At 36.9% G+C, this 25391-nt stretch overlaps 1 protein-coding gene across 1 annotated transcript in view; it reads left to right on the top strand.

The window, feature by feature from the left end:
- LOC140237171 (uncharacterized) overlaps nt 1–25391 on the top strand; it is a 95357-nt gene that overhangs the window by 58848 nt on the left and 11118 nt on the right. Inside the window, exons 15-22 of the mRNA XM_072317113.1 lie at nt 4203–4279; nt 5596–5632; nt 7061–7158; nt 16261–16386; nt 21562–21734; nt 23478–23613; nt 24297–24446; nt 25251–25362. Coding sequence (XP_072173214.1) covers nt 4203–4279; nt 5596–5632; nt 7061–7158; nt 16261–16386; nt 21562–21734; nt 23478–23613; nt 24297–24446; nt 25251–25362 — 909 coding nt within the window. The remainder of the gene's footprint in view (nt 1–4202; nt 4280–5595; nt 5633–7060; nt 7159–16260; nt 16387–21561; nt 21735–23477; nt 23614–24296; nt 24447–25250; nt 25363–25391) is intronic.

The raw sequence follows: 25391 nt of genomic DNA, 5'->3' as shown, positions 1-25391 counted from the left end.
AAACAAATCGAGTGGAAATTTTTACTTTTGATGTGAGGAGTGAATAACAGAAAACGGTGAATTTAGAGTGAAATTGGAGTGACTTTTGAGTGAAAATGTTCATTTTCACTCATTTTAGAGTGACCTTAGGCAGGGCCCCACACTAACTTTTATTTCTGGTGGCCCAAAGGCAAATACCCGACCTTTTTCGTTGGCCCGATCAGGCCACCAAATTCTTCATTTCTGACATTTTGGTGGCCCGACGTGCGTTTTTGGTGGCCCTGGGCCACCGGACCACCGTTAGTGTCGAGCCCTGCCTTAGGGATCACTCGTCACTCTTCGAGTGATCCACGAGGTCACTCTAAAATGAATGAAAATGAACATTTTCACTCTCGAGAGATCCATATCTAATATGGGAAAGCATCTAGACATACCAATGGCATAAGTTCAGATCAATTGTGACACTATAACCCACATGAAATCAGCCTAAAAACAATGTAAGAAAATCTGATAACAGTAAATACAGTTTCAGCATGCTTATTTGTAAATGTGAATATACAGCACGAATAATAAATTTGGACAATTTTATTCGAACAATATACTGAAAAAGTAACACATTTAAGAGCAAAGTTGAGAAATTGCCGCCATGTCGGTGTTTTTTTTTTTTTGGGGGGGGGGGCGGGGTTCGGATCAGAAGGGCTTTCAAGGACATCTGCGGATCAGACATTATTACACATATACCATCATCATTCACGTTTCTACAACAGCAGAGTAACATACTAGTAAAAAAGCATATCTTTGATACAGAAGCATTTCTTTTTTTATCAAAATTGGGCCTTACCCAAACACTGGAATGAGCTCCACCCCCCCCCCCCCCCCAAAAAAAAGACCCTCAATATGGTTTACACTAGTACAATATCGTTCGGATGTATAGAAACATGTAATAGACAGCAATATAAGAAGATTTAAAAATATATCAAATTATAAGTTACAGTGTATAAGTTGAGATTTAACTTTCACGCAACACACTAAAGGTATTGTTTACCATTGGGAGAAATATCACATTCGATTTATATGTGCAGGTTAGTTGTATCACAAAACATTCTACCATGTAAAAAAAAAAAAACATAATAAAGCCTAAACCATACGGAGATAACACCATTTCTTTTCAAGAAACCATAACCATGATAACTGTTAATAATTTAGTATATAAAAAACATTTTTATCAGATCTTTTTAGTATATCTAACAGTATTTAGCATTAATTATACTGATTTAAGTTTGTACATTAGTTGTTCTATCCCTAAGTCACAGTTTAGAACTAGTTTGAGGCATTATAATTAAAGCTGGGTTTTTGTTTTACGTGCACTAATGGTAAATAATGTCTTGAACGACAACCTTGATTAATTACCGCCATCTTGAATTTTGTGTGGATACTATTTTTATCGCTAAATATCACACATTGGCAAAATTTGTGCCAAATTCCAAGCTCCTATCTCTTTTTGGAAAATACTTTCTGTTCAATCTTATCTGCCTCAGAACAATCTACTATGATGAAATGCTACAGTATAGCGACACCTATATACCACTTGGCATGAAAAGTTAGTTTGCAGGTACTTGCAAGTCACTAAATCATAACAATATTGCATGTGACCATGTAAACACGTATGCAAAATTTATAATGCATAAATATAATTTTTTCAAGTTTTAGATGTTAACTTGTCAACAGTGTATGATATTGCCTATAATTCCAGAAATATGAATTATGCCTCAATCTCAGTAAATCTCAACCTCAATCGCAGGTTTCAAAACAATTTTTCAGTTCTTCTTTGATAAATATTAAATCATGCATTTTTATATTTCTTCCCTTTTTCAAAACAATTTAAAAATATGTATTCCCTCCCCCCCCCAAAAAAAAAGAGAGAAGCAAACAACCCCCCTCCCAATTTATCACAATACACAGCTAAAGTGGTATCAACTTTTATGAAGTTTTGCTCTCCTTCATATGACATCAAATTTGTTGCAATCCAATGTCTCTATCAAATTTTGTGTTTGAAATATGAAATTCAATAAAAATGGCGGCCCTATTGGACCGCATCTGTACTTTGGAGGTTTTTGCAACAAATCTACTGAGGTGTACTTACGGAACATTGCTTAGTATACTTAATATTATGTATGGTCTTGTTTATAGAGAGAGTGGAACTCGAAAAGTAAGCACGATCTTGGATTTGACCCTCTGTGACGTCTTTGGGAACAGATGCGTGCAAATATATATTATGTAAAATTGGATTTCAAGTTTGAGACATTATAACTCCTGAACCAAATACAATACTGACCCCTAATTTTCTCCAAATATTGATTATATTATGGGAAAAATGTTAATTTCTGCATGGTTTTCATAAACATTTTTAATTTTATTTTTTCTAATACTTTTTAGAGAAATATTCATGGTGCATTCTGAAAAATGTCTCCATAAAAACCTAAGATGGTTAGAAATACCATTAAAATGTTCAGAATATATAAAAACCATATAAATAGACAGCAAAACAAACAAAATTGTATCAAAATCAAAATGATACATTTACTTTGGCGCAATACACTATGTCAGCTCTGATGGCCTGCAATCTTGAATTTTTGAGTGATTGATCCAAATTTTGTTTTAAACTTTCTATAGCAAGGTTAGTGTTTCAAGCTTCTACCTCTATTTGAAAGATATTTTTTGCTTCATCTCATCTGCTTCAGAACAATCTACTTTGAAATAATAGCAATCAGCGTCACCTGAGCTACCACTTGGTATGAAAAGTTAGTTTGCAGGCACAAACCCTTGTTTGTCAAGAAAAAGTCTGCATTTGCCAAGACTACTACACGCACCACTGGCACTGCTACAAGCGCCAGTGCCAGTGGTGCGTGTAGTAGTCTTGGCGTGCGCAGGCTTTTTTCACGACCAACAAGGTCTTGGTCACAACTAAAGTGGCCATTTTTACGTAGTGAGTTTTCAAGTTTGAGACACTATTACTCCTGAACCAAAGATGGTACTGACCCCTAATTTTCTCCAAATATTAATTATATGTCAAACAAAATTTTTGAAACGTTTTAAGATAATCCTTCAGTCTTTCTTTGATTTATGCTGAATCAAGCATTTTCATGATTTTCCTTTTTTCAGAAAAATATCAAAAAATGAGTGTTTTTTCCTTAAAATCTCAATCCAATTATCACAATAACCCACAAAAATGGTATCAACTTTTAGATAATTTTATTCTCTTTCATATGACATCAAATTTGTTGAAGTCTGATGTTTCAATCAAATTCTATCTTGCAAATACCAAATTCAGTAAATATGGCGGCCATCTTGGACACCATCTTGGATTTGGAGGCTTTCGCAACAATTTTTTTGAGGTAGACCAGTGGAATGTTGTTTGTTACAATAAAAACTTGAAAATAAGCATGGTCTACTTAGTTTGTAGAGAGAGTGCAACTCACTCGTTAAGTAAGCGACTTTTTGGGGTTTGGCCCTCCGGTTATAAGCACAAACCCTAAACACAAACCTGCATTCGTACAGGCTGGCCTATTTGGCCACATTCATTGACAGATATCATCCATGCAATGAGACATGCATCGTTCCTCCACAATAACAAATAAACATGGGAACATTTGTGACCATTATTAGGTACCATTGGAAAGAGGAAGAATTCTTCTTTCCTCACAGCCAACATTGCGCTTTCCATAGCTGAAAGTATAAAATAGTAGCCCCCCAAAGTTGGACTACCCTTTTTTTATACGCACTGTATTTTATTCGATTCTATTGCAGTCTTGTGAACTTGAATAAGTGTTTACTTTCTTCTTCTTTTTTGCCGAGTGTAAATGGATAACACTGTCTGCGCATGTAATACAGGCGGCAGTGATGCTGAGAGAGCAAAAGATCAATAAACGTATTTCAATTCAATTCAACTTTATTTTCATTTTCACTAACATAAACAGGGAAAATTATATACAATGTAATAGCACAACAAATTTGAAATAATTTCCAACCCCCCCCCCCCCGTAAATCAACAAAATACATGTGATCATGAATAATAACAACATAATTGTACTTTTAAGGTATATACATAGATGTGAGTAAAAATCAAATTATGATGGGAATGGAAATAGAGGGTTTTGTGAAGATTTAGGAAGAGATTTATGTTTCTACCTCTTTTCTTTCCACTCTATCTGTGACTGCATCAGATGATCACTCTCGGGTCGTCCTAGAAACCCTGCAGGATGATCCTCACTCAGATTATTACAACGCCAATTTCATACGTGTAAGATAGACGAACTTTCTTACGTGACATCAACCTTTCTATTTATTTTTTTAGGGGGGGGGGTATCATAATGCAGTACACGTCACATTTAGATTGATTGATTGATTGATTGTTCTGGTAATGCCATTTGCGTTGGTAAATCAGGTTTTGAGATTTAAAAGTAATAGCTGGCTTCCTGTTTCACGAGTTTCGTGCAAAGAGAAGACTCATTTCTTTTTATTTCAAAGCTACAAAAGATTCCCTGTAAAAAAACAACATAAAATGTACTAACATAATATCCATCTTTAAAGCAGTCACTGAGGAAAACATCACTAAATTACTATATTTATATGGCCATAGATATCATAAAAGTCAGGAAAACGGCAAGTAGACTGATGTGGCCCCCAAGAATAAAGAGTTTTTATATTTGTTCTGAATATCAGCATCTGGTTTTCTTAATCATTTTTTTTCAGTGCTTCATTGTCTGTCATGCTCTGAAGTTCGAAACTTTGGAGACTTTTATGGACTACACATTGCTATGTTGCTTTGAACTGACCTATTGTGTTTAGAATGTTTGATTCCTGCAAATTTGTACAATGAAATAGAAGAAAGTTGGCGTATACTTATGAGAAACTTTTTGTATCTGCCTGATGCTTTGGTGGTAATATATAAAATATGTCATTAATGCATTTAGGCCCTACTTATAGTTGACAGCAACAATCTTACATTGACTACTTAGCATGAAGCCAGATTTTATCAGTGTATGAAAGAAAATTCTGGTTTCCTGGAAAAATGGTTTCAAAACTGCTGGAAAGTAGAATACATTGGAAATTCAAGTGATTTTTATTGTTATTATTATCAGTATTATAATTATAATTATTATTATTGTAATTATTATTATTATTATCATCATTATTATTGTTATTATTATCACTACCATTCATGAGCAATGGTATGAACATTTTAATCCTACGATTGATTATAATTATTCTCATGTCATGCCATACAATTTTCAAAAATGCCAACTTTTATTCGTTTGTGTAGTATTTTGTTATGCCAGAAATACTGCAGGTTTCATTAAAAAAAAAATGTTCAAATTGTATTAGTATACACATGTCTATTGCAGAAATGTAGAAATATTTTGTTTTCAGACTCAAATATGCCTTTGTAGCCTTCATTTCAGCTTTTCTTGACCTGACGCGTGATAAAGGGTAAAATGTCAAAGAGAAATAGCGTTAATGTTTATTGGATCATAGAAAAGACTACATGTTTTCCAAAAAGTAACAAAGTCAATCTCAATACTTATTATATTGTGTCAATTATATTTGTCATATCAGAACCACAAAGGAGAAAAGATGTTCATTGCCTCACAAGGTAAGCAGGTTCAAGCACTCAATAAAGGTCCTGTTTACCTTTGGGAGCAGTGTTTTTTAAAAATGTTCAAGATATCACATTGATGCATATGTGTAGGTCTGTTGTATCACAAAACATCCTACCGCAAGAAATTTTCACATTAAAGCCTAAAATATGAGGAGATATCAGTATTTTTCTCAATAAACCATAACTATAGACGGTTTTGTCTGGAAACATTTTATTTATTAAAGTTGTTCACATTTTGTTTTTTAGCAATACTTAATATTGAATATACGTATTCAAATTTTTACTGTGGTTGTTTCTTTCCCTAACTCACATTTTAGGACTATTTTAAAGCACTATTACTGGGTTTTTGTTTCATCTGCAAATGATAAATTATGACTTTAATTTAGGGTGTGAATGTGCTTGACTCTGATAACATGTTTGAGCGTGTGAGTGTTTGTTTATTCGCTGGCGGGCATGCCTACTTTTAGTATGGGCAGCGTGAGACACCTTGATTGATAGACGTAGGAACTGGATAAGTCAACCAAAGATATGCAAAAATCAGAACAGTCAGGACCACTTGTTGAAAACGGCAAGCGGCAGATCTTGCCGAGAGTGGCAAGAATTTCGCACTGCGATATCACTCTAGCGATACCACTGTCACGCCTCTGTGTAGTTTGTCTATGGAGAAATGTCTTCTCGGAGGGTCCTCTATCAATCGTTGTTCATTTCTCTCAAGGTTACACAGTATTCTTTTTTCAATTTCTACACACAATAAGTTGGATGAATAAGCTGCTGCCTCATGTATTTTTGAGATAAACTATCCGGGATTTTCGGTGTAATCATTGTGAAAGCATAGTCATTCTCAGATAATTTTTCGAAAAAGAAACGGTCATTCGTCACCCGCAGCAGATAAAGGCTCCATCTAAAATGACACATTCAAAAGTACTTGTGGTGATCTGATATCAGCATAGTCAGCCATAAATCTGAAGTTTCTTGATTCGATCAATAATTTATCCATGGTTTCATGGAGACTTAAAACACATTGTATGTAGCTCGTTATTTTCCTGTATAGGCCTACATAGAGACAGTTGCTCATTGTGTATGTAGATTTCATTATTCTTAATAAGCGATTCAATGATTTTGCATCGGTTCAATTCAGAAAATGTGGAATATCTACCACTTATGTTTGTGTAAAAGTATATAAACCAATCAATGATGTTCAACTCAAATAGAACGAAGATTATTGTATCTCTATTCTCTAGACGTCAATAATGCATTTGTATTACATGTATCACTATGACGGTCTTTAATATGGTCCATCTATTGAATTTGGAATTTGAGAATGAATGCTAAAGAAATATGATGGAACCTACTTAGGCAAGCTTTTTGAGCGTACGTCCCATGCTCTGACTTACGACTCTGTCTCTCTTTTTGTTTCTCCAGCCCCCAATAGTGCTAGCATTCAAGACTTCTGGCGCATGATCTGGCAATATAGAGTGAACATTGTCGTGATGATTAACAACATAATCGAGGCTGGGAAGGTAATAACTAATTTTACATTTACACTTACATACACTACATTACATTGTTGCAACTGTATGTTAATAAAGTTACACATCAAGATAAGTGTCACCTGCAATAAAGGAACGCCAAAAAGAATAATTACACTTCAAAACTAAAAAAGAATACAATAAAACAAGTTGACAGAGATTTAAATGTTCATTAATATATTCAATCTCAATGACATGTAAGTTATTATTAATTCATACCAGTACTAGATATGGAGTGTTAGAACAAACTTGCTGAAACAAGCACTCACAATTTTGAATGTTTCTATCACATGTCTGTGGTGATGGTAGTGCGTCAAATGAGTGTCAATGTATCGTGCATGCACGGCGGATCATAATGATACCATACAATTCAATACGATACCATATTACACAACACGATACAATTACAATTATTATTATTATTATGATATTATTTGAAGTGCGCTCTTCAAGCTTGAAGTTTCTTGGCAGCGCTTTAGGTCACATCTTCATCTACAGAGTGAAAAAACAAAATTACACTCAGAAAAAAGCAATTTGTTTTAAACACCAGACGTGAACGAAAGGGCATCATACTCATTTTGAAAGAATGTTCTATCCTTAATCATTTGATATTTCTTTCTTTTTTTTTTTGGGTCAGTATGTCTTTACGAATTGATGAGCAGGAAGCATTGTTTGCAAGATTGCAAAAATATACTCAAGCAAAAATATGAAGTGAGAACTGGGGCCTGTTTCTTAAGGAGTTGCGATTGATCTTACACTCGATTTATCGAGCGTAACTCGAATCAAGCGTAAGTTCAATATTGAGCTTAAGTCGTTTTTCATAAAGACACGCCTGATTTCAAAGAAAATCAAGCGTACCTTTCAGGAGATTGAGCGCTACTTGCGATCAATCGCAAAGTCGTTTATGAAACGCAATTTGCAGTTGATCGCAACTTGTCCACAATCTTTATGAAAGAGGCCCCAGAATTGAATTAAAAATCAGCTTGCTTTGAGTAATGTTCGACGTCTTCTCTCTGTATGGCGCATTTGTTTAATTTAGGACAATTTATGTATAATTCCAATAAAAGTAATCTTCCAAATATATACTGGACAGCAAAAGAAAGTACCCACTTCTGTCAAATAAAAATTCACTCCATAGAAATAAACAATTTCTGTGCACAGGTATGCTGCAATATCCATTAGTAGTAGAGCAGATAAGCCCTCAAAATCACGTGAATTGTGCAAAATTTGACTAAAGCATGAAACTTTCACCAGTGTTAGTACATACCATAAGATTTATTTTAAGATCGGGAGGTAAGTCTGATTTGACCTCTGATGACCTCCAGAGGTCAATGTACTTTAGATATCAGAAAATCGATGTTTTTAGACATTTGCAAATGATATATGTGGTTATGTTGCACTAAACATGCATTTATACCACAGAGAAATCATTTCCAGATTCAACAGAGCACTGACAGGTTTTTATCTTTGACCTCTGATGACCTCCAGAGGTCAATGAATTTTAAATATCAAAATATCGATTTTTTAGACATTTGTGAATGATGTATGTGGTTATGATTCACGAAACAGGCATCTATACTTCAGGGAAACCATTTTCTGATTCCACAGAGCATTGACAGGTTTTAACCTTTGACCTCTGATGACCTTTGGAGGTCAATGACCTCAAAATATTATATTGATCTGTGATGTCATTGGTTAATGGTAACCATTGTTAAGATGTACAAAACAAGCATATCTGTCTTACAATGAAATTGTCTTCATATTCTAAAGAGCAGACAGGTTTCTACCTTTGACCTCTGATGACCTTGAGAGGTCAATGACCTTGAGAGGTCAATGACCTCAGAATATCAGAATATTGAAGTATGACATCATTGGTGAAAGGTCAAACATGGTAAAGATGTACAAAACAAGCATATCTGTGTACAATGACATCGTCTTCATATTCCAAGGCACACAGACGAGTTTCTGCCTTTGACCTCTGATGATCTCGAGAGGTCAATGACCTCAAAGTATCAGAATAGTTTGGCATCATCAATGGTAAACATGATGATGTTTTAGAGAGCACTCGTAGGCCCTGTTTATTAACGAGCCATTACCGTTCACCTATGAAAATCACACAAGGTCAAATACCTCGAATGAAATGTGAGGATGTTAATATTGATATTGCGATAGTTAATAGTTAATAATTGTTTATAATGTAGGGCTTACAAACCATGCATTTCTGTTACCAAAAAAGTGGCTCCTCATTCCGCAGAACTTTTTAGGTAATTATCTAAGTCGGGTATGTGCACAGAGCAAGGGGTGTCGATCTGTTTTCACGTGGGGGGGGGAACTTGGAAAATATGTAAAAGCATATTAGTTCATGGTGCAAAGGAATGAAGCGGAGGGGGAGGGGGAGGATGTGGGTGGGGGATTGGATTTTGCAGGTTTAGACCTGAAATCAGTGATTCAGTGTAGCTCTTGTTTAATGTGTGCGTCATCACTTATACGGAAGTTGATGGGGTGTGGGCGCATCTCACCTACCCTCCTCCCAAAGACGAAGTTTTTTTTTTTTTTTTTTTTTTTTTTTTTTAAGAATCTGATGCATACGTTTTGGGGAATATTTGGAAAATTATGGATCACCAAGGTGTACCAAGTCTATATGGATGGGAACCCAGCAAGCGCAGCGTTGGCGAGGGTAGGGTATTCCACTCCCATTCGACAGAGCTCTTGTATTTTGAGAAATGAGATTCAACGACCTGGCACACAGGCACTTTTGAAGGAATACCTCGAAATTGTATCAAAAAGGTGTAGTAAGTCAGCCATCTATGGAGGAAGACCAATCGACAGAAGGATGTGGGTGGAGGTATCCCCCTCCCACATTATGGAGCTTTTGCATTCTTTTGTTTGCAATTCAATGATCTCGTGCCACTCTTGGTTGAACTACCATTTTGAAAAAAAAAGTCCATACCCAAATGTGTAGCCATAATCAATGCATGGAGGAGAGGTTGATACAGCGAGAGGAGGGTATGAAAGGGGCTGTCCCCCAATCCTTCCCATGCGAGGGAGCCTTTGCAGTAAGAATAGAAATGTAAAAAAAAAAAAAATCTAGTATACACATTTATGATGGAATATTTGGGAAATCATCAGTAAAAGGAGTGTACCAAATCTAAGGATAGAAACCGAGGAGGGATTGTTAATTGAAAGATACACTACCCCTTCCAACAAGAGGGATTTTCTTTAATATGTCGGAACTGAAATTAAAGATCTAGTACATAAAGCACTGAGCGTATATGGAAGGGGACATAACGAAAGATAGTGTGGGGGAGGGGGTATGCAAAGGAGATTCTGCCTTTTACTCTGGTGCATACTATAGCTGAAATGTTCAGTGACAATTCATTTTCTGTCAAAAAAGTGAAGAAAAAAAATCTCAATCTCAGGAAATACTTGGAGGCAAAGTTTTATGTCCCCACCATTCCCCCTCCCATATTTTCTCGGGAGGCGGGGCAAATGCCTCTCGGAGTGCCCTCCATAATGAACAATCGTGCATATATAGGAAAGCCTTTTCATCTTTGGAATTCAAATAAAAACATCTCTTAAAAACATTTTTCATAGAATAAGGGAAATTATCATTCCCCAAAGTATGTTATATCTGTGGAAGGAACCAAGCAGGGGGAAGGAGTCTATCGAAAGGACATATCCCCTCTCACAGAAGGGAGATTTTGCATTTCAGAATTAAATTTTAACAATCCGATGCACACTTAAAGTGAAAAACTTGGGCAGTTTTCCGTCTAAAAAGCAAAAAGCAAAAAACAACAAAAACTAACAACAACAAAACATAGTCCACATCTCAGAATTTAATGGGGTGGGGGTCAACTATCCCTGCCACCACCCCACCCCTCCTCCAAACTGATGCCCCGGTATGTGCATGTGTTTTATTCCACTTGTTGAAAAGAAGAGAGAGTTTTAAGAAACAATATTGTTCAGTGGTCGCTATCCCAGTCAAGTTAATTGTTTATCAATAAGGTGATTTCCTTCACCTGTGTACCTTAAGATGATGTAGGCCTGGTATTTGCCTTGCACGTTATTACATCTATTTCTTTTTTAGTATTCTCGTTTATATTTTGATGTGAAAGTTGTTTACTTTGCCACGATTTTATTTGTACATAGAAAAAATAATCCAAGATTGAAAATGAAACTGATACAATATTTAATGATTGACATGATGCACATATTGTGTATTTCTATAGCAATAAAAGTGAGCAATTCAAAAGGCGTGTACTCATTTCACATGAACATTAGCGATGATCCTCTGACCCCTGGAGGATATTGAAAGATATGCATCAAAATGTAAGAATATTGATGTCTGGTCTCATTGGTTTGTAATGGCCAGCTGCTTATGAAATAATAATTATATTTAAAAAAAATGCATTTTGTGTGTGTGTGTGTGTGTGTGTGTGTGTCCAAAATTGTATGCAGAGTATTCCACACACAGTTCAATTTTGACTTCCATCTAGGACAATGAGCGGTTACTTTTTTCTCAACTACACTGTAATATCAAAATCTATTGAAAAAACACGGTGGCGGCTGGGTCTAACACATTATCATTCCTTTTCGTTGGAGATCCATGCGGGATGGTCAAAACAAACATAAAGAATAGATATCTCAGACCTAATTGTTATAACAAAGCATCATATCCTCATATACCCAACCCAACCCTCTATGCCCAGACAATGTAAACCACCCCATGGACTTACTTGGAGCTTTAGAATATCCTTTGTCAACAGAGAGAGAGACATCCAAACCTTTGCAGTGCCGACTAAGATCTGCCATGGAACTGATCGGTATTGGCTCTGCATCATTGACAGCAGATCTCGTTTCCTATTCTCCTCCTTCTTCTTCTTCTTCTTCTTCTTCTACTTCTTCTTCATTATACTGTGTAATCTTGTAATATTCTGCCATGGAGCCTTTTCTTAATTGGTTAAAGAAGGTATCCAAAGAGCTATATGAAGCAAAAAACAACAAACAAATGCAAAAACAAAAAGAGAGACATATGTATCTTTAATAACAGAGCTGAATGTTGAGTATCTCTCTCCTGAAGTGTTTCAAAGAGATACAAGAGACAGTGGCCGAGAGTAGCCGCCACCTTTTTTGGGAGTAGGCCTACTTTGTGTTCTTGCAAATGATGCCTGACATTTTTGGTCATTTGCCCTTTTTGAAGAATGCAGCAATAGAGCCACAACTTCCTGCGGAGTGAATATTGTGGGGTTCTTGATGCAGAACATCATCGCTGAATTTGCCTGAGCTGTACTTTCTTACAGGGATTGCCATTGTAGTTTTGTTTTGTTTTGCTTTGTTTTGTTTTTCAAGTGTGGCTGTAACACTGCTTGTTTTGCATATGATGGTTATTGCAGCTAAAGAGTGCATATCTTCTCTGGATCATTCCAAACTTCATGATGTTTCACCTGGGTGAATGGATCCCAGATGATGCATGCATATTCCAGGACAGTCCTGAGCGGCATGGAGTAGCAAAACACCTGAACTTTATGATACTCGTATCTTCGTCTGGAGAGAGTCTTTGGTTGAAGTATAACCTTTTTAAGCTGCTGTGGCGATTTGATTCCAGCTGAGCCTCCTATTGGAACTCCAAAATATTTTGCACAATCCGCTTTCTCCATGGTTTGCCATGAATGCTTATCTATTCCCTGGGTAGGTCTCGGATGGCAATAGCTAGTTGCAATACTCAGGATTGCTTCATGTGGAATGCATGTTGGGCCTCACAGTATGTCGAAGTTTTCAAGATGGTCCATGATGTCGCAGCTGTGGACTGTATACTCCAGGACCATGAGTCATTCATCGCAGTCATACTGTAACAACCCACCAGCTTTACACTGGCCAATACAGGCCCACCAGCTGGAAACTATGCAAATATTGCCCATGAGCTTGACACTTAGGCAAACCAGTCCCATAATGAGTCCGACAAATGGGGGAAAAGATCTATGAGACTTACACTGAATAGATTAAACACTCTGTATATCAGTCTCGTGGGCCTTGTTTTCCTCGAGTGTCGAGATAATGGCCATATTTGCCTATATTTGCTAGTCTACATAACTAACCCAAACATAACAGTTGTATTTGAGGTCATTGCCATCACTCAAGAAACTTAAGCTTATTTCTGAAGTAATTGACCTCTCACATTTCAGAGACCTGTTACTATAAACCAATGCTCTGTGGAATATGCATACATACTTTGATCAAAACATCAGTGCGTGATTTGTACATGATTAAGCATTTACGATTACACCAATGAAGCCAAACATCAATCCAGGTAAGCCTACACATGTGACCTCAGTGACCTCTCATTGTCCTGAGAGGTCAAAGTTGGATATAATGCACAGGCTAATGACCAATGTTCCATGGAATGACAAGATTCTTCTATTATAGCATAAATGATTGTACATCGGGTATTACAAAGTTGACCATTGACTATACATAGAATATCAATATTCTGATATTTTGAGGTCATTGACCTGTCACCTTCCTCAGAGGTCAAAGGTAGAGACACGTGAGTAATTTCTCTTGCTCTGTGGAATAGGAAAACAATTCAATTGTAATACAAATGAATATAACATCTAAATCATGTTTGGCATCAACCAATTGCACCAAATATCAATGTTCTGACATTTTGAGGTCATTGGCCTCATCATAGGTCATCTGAGGTCATCAGAGGTCAAAGGTAGAAATCTGACTCGAAAGGCTCAGTGGAACATTGAGGCAATTCCTCTTACAAAAATTAGTTTTTAGTACATAATTATCGTGTTTCAGTTATGAGTGACGCATTAAAATATCAATTTTCTGACATTTTGAGGTCATTGACCTCTGGAGTTCATCAGAGGTCAAAGGTAGAAACCTGTCAGGGCTCTGTGGAACATAAAGACAATTTCACTGTGACAAATATTAAGTTTTAGTACATCATTACTGTGTTTATCATTAACCAATGACGCAAAATATCAATTTTCTTAGATTTTGAGGTCATTGACCTCTAGAGGTCATCAGAGGTCAATTCAGACTTACCTCCCGATCTTAAAATTAATCTTATAGCATGTACTAACAATGGTGAAAGTTTCATGCTTTAGTCAAATTTTGCACAATTCTTCGGCTTATCTGCTCTACTATAGTACCCAATAGCAAGTGTTTACAAAGAAAAAAAAATGACATGCACAGCATCTTGGTCACTGAATAAAAAAATTATTGCTAGGGGTGAATTTTTGTGCGCAGGCTTTGACAGAAGGGGGTATTTTTTTTTTTTGCTGTCCATTTTATTTGTAACAATGTTTCGAATTAGAAATCAATTCCTTCACAATTATCCAACAAGGCGTCGAATGAATTCCATTTGCCCTGTTTGAGAATTTTACTGGCTCAGAACACCTTCATTTACGAAGGGCCAAGGTATTGGAACTCCCTTCATAATAATATAATAACAGCTACATCTTTGAATTCTTTTAAGAATACATTAAAGTTATTTCTGTTGAAATCTTATAATATACAACTGAATTGAGTTCCTTTCATCCTCTCAATCAGGTCATCATTTCTTTAAACTTAAAAAAAAAGAAACATAGATCATTCTTTTTTTTTTTTTTTTTTTTTTTTACAAAAATAGTCTGTCAAACACAAGTCCTCCTCAGATGCTCCTGTTATTGCACCGTATTATTGTGTCTATTCTCTAATTCTTTTATGTCCGCTCTTCTGCATCATTTCTGGTATGTGTATACAATTCTTTGCAGTATAGTCAATCCAGGTTGCATTTTATCATTATTCTAACCTTGAGGTTCAAGAGAAAGAGTTACAACAGTGTTATTTCCTTTGATCCCATGTTTGATGCCGCCACTAAGAAATTATATATTTAAGTAGGTGCTTGCATCATGACTCGTTACTCTCAATGGAAGATATGTCTTTATGATGATAATTACTTTTCGCCATACCTTCTTATAAAACATGAGCGGTACATATAGGTACAGACACGGGGACGTGCGAATAGAAACTGCGCAAAAATTAATGAAATAGAAATCAAAATCAAAATCGCTGTCCTTATGAAACATGAGCGGTACGTAAAGGTACAGGCAAAGGGATGTGCAAATAATTCCACACTAATTGATGAACTAAAATTACCCGACTTAACATGGGTTTTTTTTTTTTCACACTAATTTAGTATATAAATTGATAAAAAAAACTACACTTGAAGATTAAACCATATCAGTTTCATTTGTCGGAAGTGATCGGAAAGATGATAAAATCGACTTTTCGGTATGGGTGCAATTCAAATATTTTCATAACGTATGCACTGGTATGACTCAGATTTACACATTTTGACATTATCCTGGACAGCAGTAACTTTCTTTGTCATATGCCTTATCTTTAGCTGAAATTCAATTTCCTTTAACACAAAAACAAACAAACAAACAATTTATAGCCGACATTACGTTAGCGTTCCAAATGAATCATCTCTTTGCTCGGAAAGACGGCGGCATCAAACCCCGATCATCAAAGTCACAAATGCACCTGTGGAATTCTTTTGTACGTCAAAAGAAAACTGACAGCTGTTTGAATGTTTACAGCCAGGTGGAACTCCATTTCTCGAACCTCCTTGCTCCAACATTACGGAATCCAGTTTGCTTGTGTCCACGGAGACACGTGTTGTAGTTTCATTTTTTTTTCTTTTTCCCTTTTTTTCCTTCCTAATTTGATCTTATATCAGTTGACATTTGTTCCTTTTGATTTTGTTTTACATCTGTTTGTAGTTCGTTTTCTTACATTTTCCGAAGGTCCCATATCGGTCTAGCTTTGCTTTATAGTAGGAGCCTCCATTTCCATTCCCATCCTTACGCATGCATATGTACATAGTTAAAAAATACAGTTTTGCTTTCTTCATTTTGTTACTCATTATCACATGTATTTTGTTAATTAACATTTTTGCAATTATTACAAATATATTCTGCTTTATAGACACTGTATATGATTTTCTCTGTTTATTTGATGGAAAAGAAAATACATCTGAACTTGAGAACTTTGAACTTCGTTTAAACGTATTGCTTTGCGGGGAATTCACACTTGTAGGATCGCTGCACAGTGTACTGGCCAGAAGAGATGAGTAGCAGTGTCCAGTTTGGACAGATGGTTGTGACTCTCAGGACGATTGTGGAGAGATCTGATTCCGTTCACAGGGTCATGGATGTACAGCAGGTACGTTATAACATAACGGTAGGCTTGCCAGGGCAGGTAATAGTGTGATTGCAAACATTTTTGTGGGGATCTACAAATTTAACGTGAAGCCACAAAAACGCAAATTCGACACATTTGGAGACTTTACTGACGATATTACTACCATTAATTGAAGAAGCTGTTGTGTACACAGAATACAGTGTAGTGCCAAAAACAGAAAAGTTGGCATCTTATTTTTTTTTTTCACCAGAAGTAAGTCATGTGAACTGCTTGAAACATGACACTTTTACAGTGATCGGAAGACTGATCGTTGAGAAATGAGGTTGCAAGAAAAAACATTAAAACTCAGATCTTCATTCAGAACTTGTGTTCCGCTTGGTCCTTCCCATTTATGACGTCATCCAGTAGGCTTACTGTTCCCTCCATGTTGTAGTGGATTGCGGTCATGTATGGAATGCCATTACGGAAACAATACAAAATTTATTTAACTCCAGCCAATATTCATTTCACTCTAAACAAATACATTTCACTCACCAAAATTTATTTCACTTTTTACAAAAATACATTTCACTTTTAAATAAAGATTCATTTCACTTTTCACAAAAATACATTTCACTTTTAATAGAAATTGATTTCACTTTTCACAAAAATACATTTCACTTTTAAATAAAAATTCATTTCACTTTTCACAAAAATACTTTTCACTTTTAAATAAAAATTCATTTCACTTTTCACAAAAATACATTTCATTTTTACATAAAAATTCATTTCACTATTCACAAAATGCATTTCACTCTTTAACCAAAAACATTTGACTTTTCCCCAAAAGTCATTTCACTTTTCAAGAAAAAACAAAATCTTTTCATTTTTCCGTTAAAAAAAAGTCGTTTCACTTTGGCGAACCATATCACTCTGACGAAACCATTTCACTGCGCTAAAACCATTTCACTCTGATAAAACCATTTCACTCTGATAAAAAAAAAGATACGTTCCTCTTTTTTCCCGGCCAAAAAGGTGGCGCCAGTCTGAGAAGAGTCACAGTGCCATGGCACTCTGTTAGCACTGAGCTGAGGTGAGTGGCCGGCCGGCTGGCTGGCTATGCAGTACCTAGATTTAGCGCGCTACGCCGGCGCGGCAGCGACGCGAGGTGAGCTAGCAGTCGACGGCCCTCGCCTCGGCATGTCACATGCACGCTCGTGCCGTTATATGCATACTACATCGAGAATTGAATCTACGCCCGACTTGCTGAATAATGCATGCATCTTGGAATGGAATAGAGGGTTCGATTTATCGCAATACTCATTTTCAAAGGTGGGAACCCCCCCCCCCCCCCCCCCGCTAGCGAGCAGGATCCGCTTGAACACACACACAAAAAGTGAAAACTTCTTTTCGGGCAAAGCTCCAAATACGACAGAAGAATGATTTTTAAAGATAAAACAACAACAACAACAACAACAACAACAACCAAAATAAAACAAAAACAAAAACAAAAAGCCAGCATGACCCAATCTCAACTAACGTCTCTTGCGCTTCTCCATATTCACTACCACAAAGTGATCAACCTGGAAGAGGTGGTTGATATCTTCAGCAACACAAATCGAAGAAGGATGATGCTGAACTTGGTATAGATAATATAGGTATAAGAACAAGGGCGCCGGAAGCGGGGGAGGGGGAGGGGTTGCAGGGGTGGCGCTTGCCCGCCCCCCCAAAAAAAAATAATAGTAATAATTTTTTTTTTTTTTTTGGGGGGGGGGAGGGGGCAAAACGGTTCCACCCAAGTGCTCCCTGTAACAAATAATTAATCAATTATTTAAAGAACAATATGAACAATAAAGGCACTTTTTTGTCTAAAAGGTGTCAATTTCGTAGAAAACTAAAAATGCAAAATTTTCACCCCTAACGGGGCGAAAATCATAATTCATTATCAATATACATTATAATACCTATACACTATAACATTTACTTATGAGTAAATTTAGTGTATAGATGGTAGCCTCGCATCCTCGGGTGTGCCCCGGAAACATACCTTTAGTAAACCTTACATTTTCCCTTTCTTTGATTTGATTTGATTTATTTCTGCTTAATTCGGGTTACATCAGATATGATTATGTACACGTCATCTATAACAAATAGTATTCCCTTTCTTCTATGCTTTTTAGCAATATAAGAATAATATCGCTCGCTCTGCCCGTACATAGTAAAATGAACAGTTTTCATAACTTATATGATGATAGTCCTTCGCAGTGATGTTTGTTTTATGAAAACTGTTCATTTTACTACATAACGGGCAGAGCAAGCGAGCCACTTTCACTTTGCCATTCGTCTGAAATGTATTCATTAAAAGCTTAAACGTGATCGCATTGTTCGAGCAATAAAAATTATTCTTATATTGCTAAAAAGCATAGAAGAAAGGGAAAATGTAAGGTTTACTAAAGGTATGTTTCAGGGGGCACACTCGAGGATGCGAGGCTACCATCTATATTTACGCATAAGTAAATATGTATAGGTATAATGTATATAGATAATGAATTATGATTTTCGCCCCGTTAGGGGCGAAAATTTTGCCTTTTCAGTTATGAAATTGACATCTTTTAGACAAGAAAAGTGCCTTTTATTTGTTACAGGGAGCACTTTTTTTTTTTTTTTTTTTTTGGGGGGGGGGGGGGGGGTCAAGTGCCACCCCTGCAACCCCTCCCCCATTTTCCGGCGCCCTTGTTCTTATACCTATATTATCTATACCAAGTTCAGCATCATCCTTCTTCGATTTGTGTTGCTGAAGATATCAACCACCTCTTCCAGGTTGATCACTTTGTGGTAGTGAATATGGAGAAGCGCAAGAGACGTTAGTTGAGTTTGGGTCATGCTGGCTTTTTGTTTGTTTTGTTTTGTTTTGTTTTGGTTGTTGTTGTTGTTTTATCTTTAAAAATCATTCTTCTGTCGTATTTGGAGCTTTGCCCGGGAAGAAGTTTTCATTTTTTTTTTGTTCAAGCGGACCCTGCTCGCTAGAAGGGGGGTGGGTTCGTTCGAACCCCCACGGGCCTGAAACGTAACCATACCGTACGGTACCCACCTTTGAAAATGAGTAATGCGATAAATCGAACCCTCTATTCCAGTCCAAGATGCATGCATTACTTCAGCAAGTCAGGCGTAGATTCAATTCTCGATGTAGTACTTAGTATGCATGTAACGGCATGAGCGTGCATGTGAGTGAGGCCGAGGCGAGGGCCGTCGACTGCTATAGTATAGCTCGCCTCGCGTCGCTGCCGCGCCGGCGTAGCGCGCTAAATCTAGGTACTGCATAGCCAGCCGGCCGGCCGGCCACTCACCTCAGCTCAGTGCTAAAAAGTGCCATGGCACTGTGACTCTTCTCAGACTGGCGCCACCTTTTGGCCAGGAAAAAAGAGGAACGTATCTTTTTTCTTTATCATAGTGAAATGGTTTTATCAGAGTGAAATGGTTTTAGCGCAGTGAATGGTTTCGTCAGATTGATATGGTTCGCCAAAGTGAAATGATTTTTTTAACGGAAAAATGAAATGATTTTGTTTTTTCTTGAAAAGAGAAATGACTTTTGGGGAAAAGTCAAATGTTTTTGGTTAAAAAGTGAAAAACATTTTGTGAAGAGTGAAATGAATTTTTATGTAAAAGTGAAATGTATTTTTGTGAAAAGTGAAATGAATTTTTATTTAAAAGTGAAATGTATTTTTGTGAAAAGTGAAATGAATTTTTATTTAAAAGTGAAATGTATTTTTGTGAAAAGTGAAATGAATTTTTATTCAACAGTGAAATGTATTTTTATAAAAAGTAAAATAAATGTTGGTGAGTGAAATGTATTTGTTAAAAGTGAAATGAATATTGGCTGGAGTGAAATGAATTTTGTATCGTTTCCCTAATGGCGTTCCATAGTCATGAGTTCGCCTTGTAGACTCCTAAGCCGTATACCAGCATGCGCTGGTACTCCTAGACACCTTACATGAAGTGGCTGAAACTTAAGATGACATTGGATTTTGTCATCGTTCATCCGGTGGTACTTGTATAGCTTCATATTTAATCCCCCCCCCCCCCCAAAAAAAAAAAAAAAAAAAAGAATTGAAAGGTAGAACAATATGATGCCAGAAAAAAAAAAAGACTTTACCTATAAGAGAATCTTGAAACTTGTGATACATGTATAATTAAGCAAGAGGGTAACTGCTTTCCTGGCTAACATGTGTCAATAAACAGACCTGCATGCTGATAACAATGATTGTTTGAAAGCATGCATTTCCTTCTGTAAGACTCAGCGTATTGATGTCTGAAATAGGTTACTTCACATGAAAGGGCAGGGTGCTACAGACGTAAACGTATTAAGGATCATTCGAATGATCGGCATCGTAAAATCAAGGAAACCTTATTTGGCGATAGTAACACAACTAGTATGTTGTACTAACCAGTGTTGCCAGATGATGATTTCGGTAACCAAAAAGGGTGAAATTTGGTGACTTTTGAACTTGTTTGGGGACAGAAGTTTAGCCTGGTAACCAAATCAAACGTTTTTTGGGGGGTGATTTTGAGACCAATGAAAAATAATCACACTAACTGATAACGAAAATGCATTTTTTACCCAAAGTTTTCACCTTATGTACTGTAGAAATACTACATGTGCCCCGTTTTTGTCACTCAACACAAACAAACACGCATAATTGCATCTTACACATTTTGCATTGCAAGTGTGTGACTACGGCGCGCCGTAGATTGCACCGAGACTCGCGCAGTGTTTGATAAAGATTTATCAGTTTATTGACATAATTTTGTCTTGAAATTGAAGCCTTCGATAACTACGCTTTTCCAAATCAGGTGATTTTTAATGTTTTTTGGTGATTTTTCACATGCCTTTTAGTGATTTTGCTCTGTTGGGAGCTGACAACGCTGGTATAAACCATTCATTCTGTCTCTTGCAATAAAAGAAATACAAGATTGAAATTACGCTCAAGATTATTTTATATATTCACCAAGGCATTGACAAGAAACACATTAATGTAATATTTACACAGGAAAGCGTAGGAAATGCTTTGAATTATGCGCGTAATTATGGCAATTTTTATTATAATACAGCGTGAATTTCAATTGGGCACATGCTACTTGAAATTTTGTGCCAGCTGTGATCTGCTTCTCTTGAAATAGCCAAACTTTTGATTGTCATGATGTTCATGCCACCCATAGGTAGACCAGAATGAAGCCTTTAAGGTTCACCAGTTTCACTTTCTGGCTTGGGAAAATCTGAAATCCCCCGAGCACCCCACCACTCTCCTAAGTTTCACCCGTGCTGTCAAGAAAGTTCACCAGAAATACGAGGGAGACCAAGGGAGATCAGCACCGATCCTTGTGCACTGCAGGTTAGTGAGACAATCATCCAAAGCCTTATGAAGCGCCGACTTCTGATGATAACAAGAAAAAAATGCATGCATTGCATCTTGCAAATATCTTTGTATTGCAGGTATAAGGACCAGATTTTTCGAGGGGGGGGGGAGGGGTGGCATGTATGGGAGAAGAGTACGAGGAAGTGTGTTTAGCCCACAGAGCAAGAGAGGGTTTTGGAGAGTGGATGTATTCCCACTTCCACTCCCACAGGTAGTTTTAATAATGCATTTTCAGAATTTTTATGCAATGATCTGGTGAACACATTTGGTGGAATGTTTGAACTTTTTTTTTGCCCCAAAAGTTAGACGGTACATTTCTGATCTATTTCAATTGTAAAAACAAATAAACCAGCATGATTCTAATGTTTCATGATTGATTTCTCTTCCTTTAATCATATCATTTTAAAACCTTACCAGTGGCGGATCCAGAGGGGGCGCAACCGGCGCACGACCCCCCTTTATTTTTCTTTAAAAACAAAAGAAATAAAAAGAAAAAAATGAAATGAAATCCGGAAGTGGCACCAGAAATATTAGTCACGCCCCCCCCCCTTTACAGAATTCCTGGATCCGCCCCTGCTTACATTTAGCGACACAGCACGGAGAGGAAGGCGGTGGGAGAGGGACACGAGGGAGGTTTATCCATTTTTAGAATCGAAATTCAGCAATGTGAGGCATACTTACAAGGGTGAAATATCATAAAACATTTCAGTCGAAATAGTAAGACGACGTGGTGGTTATTTACGTCAGTCCCAAAGAATGTTAAAAGATGTCAAGCGGTCCCTACACACCAACGGGATTAAGCCCTGAACAGCCCATTCCGTGTCACTTTCTCGTATTGTACAATTTCACTGAAATGAAATCTAAATGATCCATAGTATGAAATAAAAAGACAGGGTGTAGATGTTCATTATGAAAAGAGCTAATGAATTATGATAAGCTAGAGTGCTAGAGTCACATGAGATGAGAGAATACATTCCAAAAAGGTTAATTTCTCCCATGTACAAATTCATTCAAGCCCACAAAGTACACAAGATTTCAGCTAATTCAAATATACGAATCAAGGTTTCAGAGTCAACAATATCGGATAAGGTGAGAGGAAAACCAGTCCCTTTCTCTTGAAGCACATGATGATTTTTTTAGCATGTTTAAGTAAATTTCTAACCAACATCCATGATCAAGCGCCACATATACAGCTCCAACACATTCTCCTTGCTCCAGCACTTGGGCAAGTCTGAATGTGACCAATCAGCAGGCCCGGCTAAAACAAAGCAGTGTTGGTGTGCAATAAATGTCTGTTCATATGCTAGAAAATGTTTAAAGAATGAATGATCTACATAGATAAACCCACTAGCGTAACAGTTGGTGTAGGCTTACGTTCAACGTTTTTTATCTGCTGGGCAGCCAGTCATTTCCAAGAAATTTCCAAGAATGAAAATCATTGCAGATATGAGTGAAAATGGACACGTAATACTGGTAACTGGCTCTGGCTACATGACGTGCAATATTCCAAACAATTGCGATCCCTGTGGTACCTTTAAAAAAGTGTGATAGTCTTGTGACCATTCATCTTTCGCATTGCATATCCTCAGTTAGTTTGTGAACAAAGAGAGCTCAATCACTTTATTAAATCCGTGTGAAACGGAAGCTTCCTATCTTTGAAGATGGTGTTGTAACCATTACATTTGATATTTTTAATTGCTTGCAATGTCCATTGTGTAGTGCTGGAGTTGGTAGGACAGGGACATTCATCACCCTTTACTGCATGCTGGACCAGCTCCAAGAGGAAGGAAGAGTCAACATATCTGATTTCATCAAACAGATGAGGAAGGATCGACCAAAGATGGTTCAAACTGCTGTGAGTATTCTAGGCGCTCTCCACATATCTTGAACACACAATTTCCCGAAATTTCATAAATAACTGCCTTTACAGAGTATATGAACTTTCAGGGTTCAAAGGAAATTGTTTAAAAAATCACGTGATTATGGCGAATGGCAGTCATTGATTACCATTTATCTGCCAGGCACTTACGTTACCTTATTATACTTGCTAAGCTTACCCGTTAGCATTCAGTATTTCATCTAACTTGACCTGTAAAAGTTGTAAATTTGTAATAGCAAGCCCACATCACAGCTGAAGCAATGCCTTTCAGTCCTGAAGACAGCCGTGGTGACACAAAAGGAACTACAAGGGTTAGGTCATCTGTTTCTTGACATCGCGATAGTTTGTAGACATCTGTTCCAATCAGCGAAAAGGTACTCCAGGGTGTGTGTTATCCTGTCGGTCAACAATAGAACGGAGCACAATAAGCATGATAAGGATTTAATACGAGTGTACACAGTAAACATAAAGTGCCTATTATAGGTGCAGTATGCATGTCTGTGCAGTTTATCTTTTGTTGTTGTTTTTTATTATTTTGAAGATGCGTAAAATCAGTGATAAACAGATAAATAAAGGGAAAAAAGTACAGGAATTCTTCTAGGCACATTGTTAGGAGTGAACATTTTGACTCTATTCTAATCTCATGTCACCTGCTTCAGGACCAGTACGTATTCCTCCACACCGCCCTTGTCGAAGCCTACCTGAGTGGGAACACAGAGATCCCCGTCAGAGAGTATCGTGACCATTTGATGTGGCTCCATCAAAGGGATGCACAGACAAACAAACTCAACATTGAACTGGAGTATGAGGTATTACACTTACAATTTGCATCCATTATCATAAAAAAAGAACGATGAGGAGGAATCCTAGTTATTCTTCTGTAGTTGCTATTATTGCTCAGAGGGACACAATTCTATATTCTTAAAACAAATAAACTTTATGAGCATGTTTTTTTTCTTCAAAAAGCTAAAAATGTTAGCATTCATAATGCTACCATATGCGTCACTGTGTTTATAGAATGTAATTGATTTCTCATAAAATAACGTAAACGTAGTAACATGATGGAAATATCATGAATTAAAGGTTGCAGTAAAATCCATTATTTAACTGCGAAGAGGAGGTTGTATAACACGGTGAAGTGGTCCGCTCCAAGTTCATGCAACTAGACCCCAATGGAAGATCAGCTAGTGCAGCGGACTAAAAGTTAACCAGCGATCTTGTAAGACGGAAAATGAAAGCAACTTGACGTCTTTAATAAACAGATAAGTCATTAATTGATGTACTGAAAAAAAGTCTGAATGTTCATGTACTTAACTTTTACCATGCTCTGCTGCTATACATGTATAATGTATGAATTTTAGATAGAGAAGCATTTTATCATTCTCTCTTCTTTTCTAATGTTTCCCAATTTTTATTTTACTGCCTTGTCTAAAAAACTAATCATTATCACAGGGGCATTTCCTGGAATTCCTTGAAGGGGGCAGGGGAACCCCTTTGCGAAATTAAAGGCGCCCCCTCCATTTACGTCTTTTAATTCTTTTGTTTAGCAAAAAAGGGGACGCCACTGTTATCATGTTGCATAATTGTGATCTTTTGCCATCCCTTATGTCCAGAGTCTGATCAAAATCATCCAAAAGTCCATCAATCACGATCAAAAGAATTTGAAGTCTCCGATGGAAGACTGCAACAGCGATGTGCTATCGGGAGCTGTTCGTTATTCCCAAGGTTCGTTATTCTGAAGGTTCATTATTCCC

The sequence above is a fragment of the Diadema setosum genome, chromosome 13, assembly GCF_964275005.1.
Source record: "Diadema setosum chromosome 13, eeDiaSeto1, whole genome shotgun sequence".
Lineage (NCBI taxonomy): Eukaryota > Metazoa > Echinodermata > Echinoidea > Diadematoida > Diadematidae > Diadema > Diadema setosum.
The sequence above is the reverse complement of the archived record's forward strand: the minus strand, read 5'-3'. Positions and strand labels throughout refer to the sequence as shown.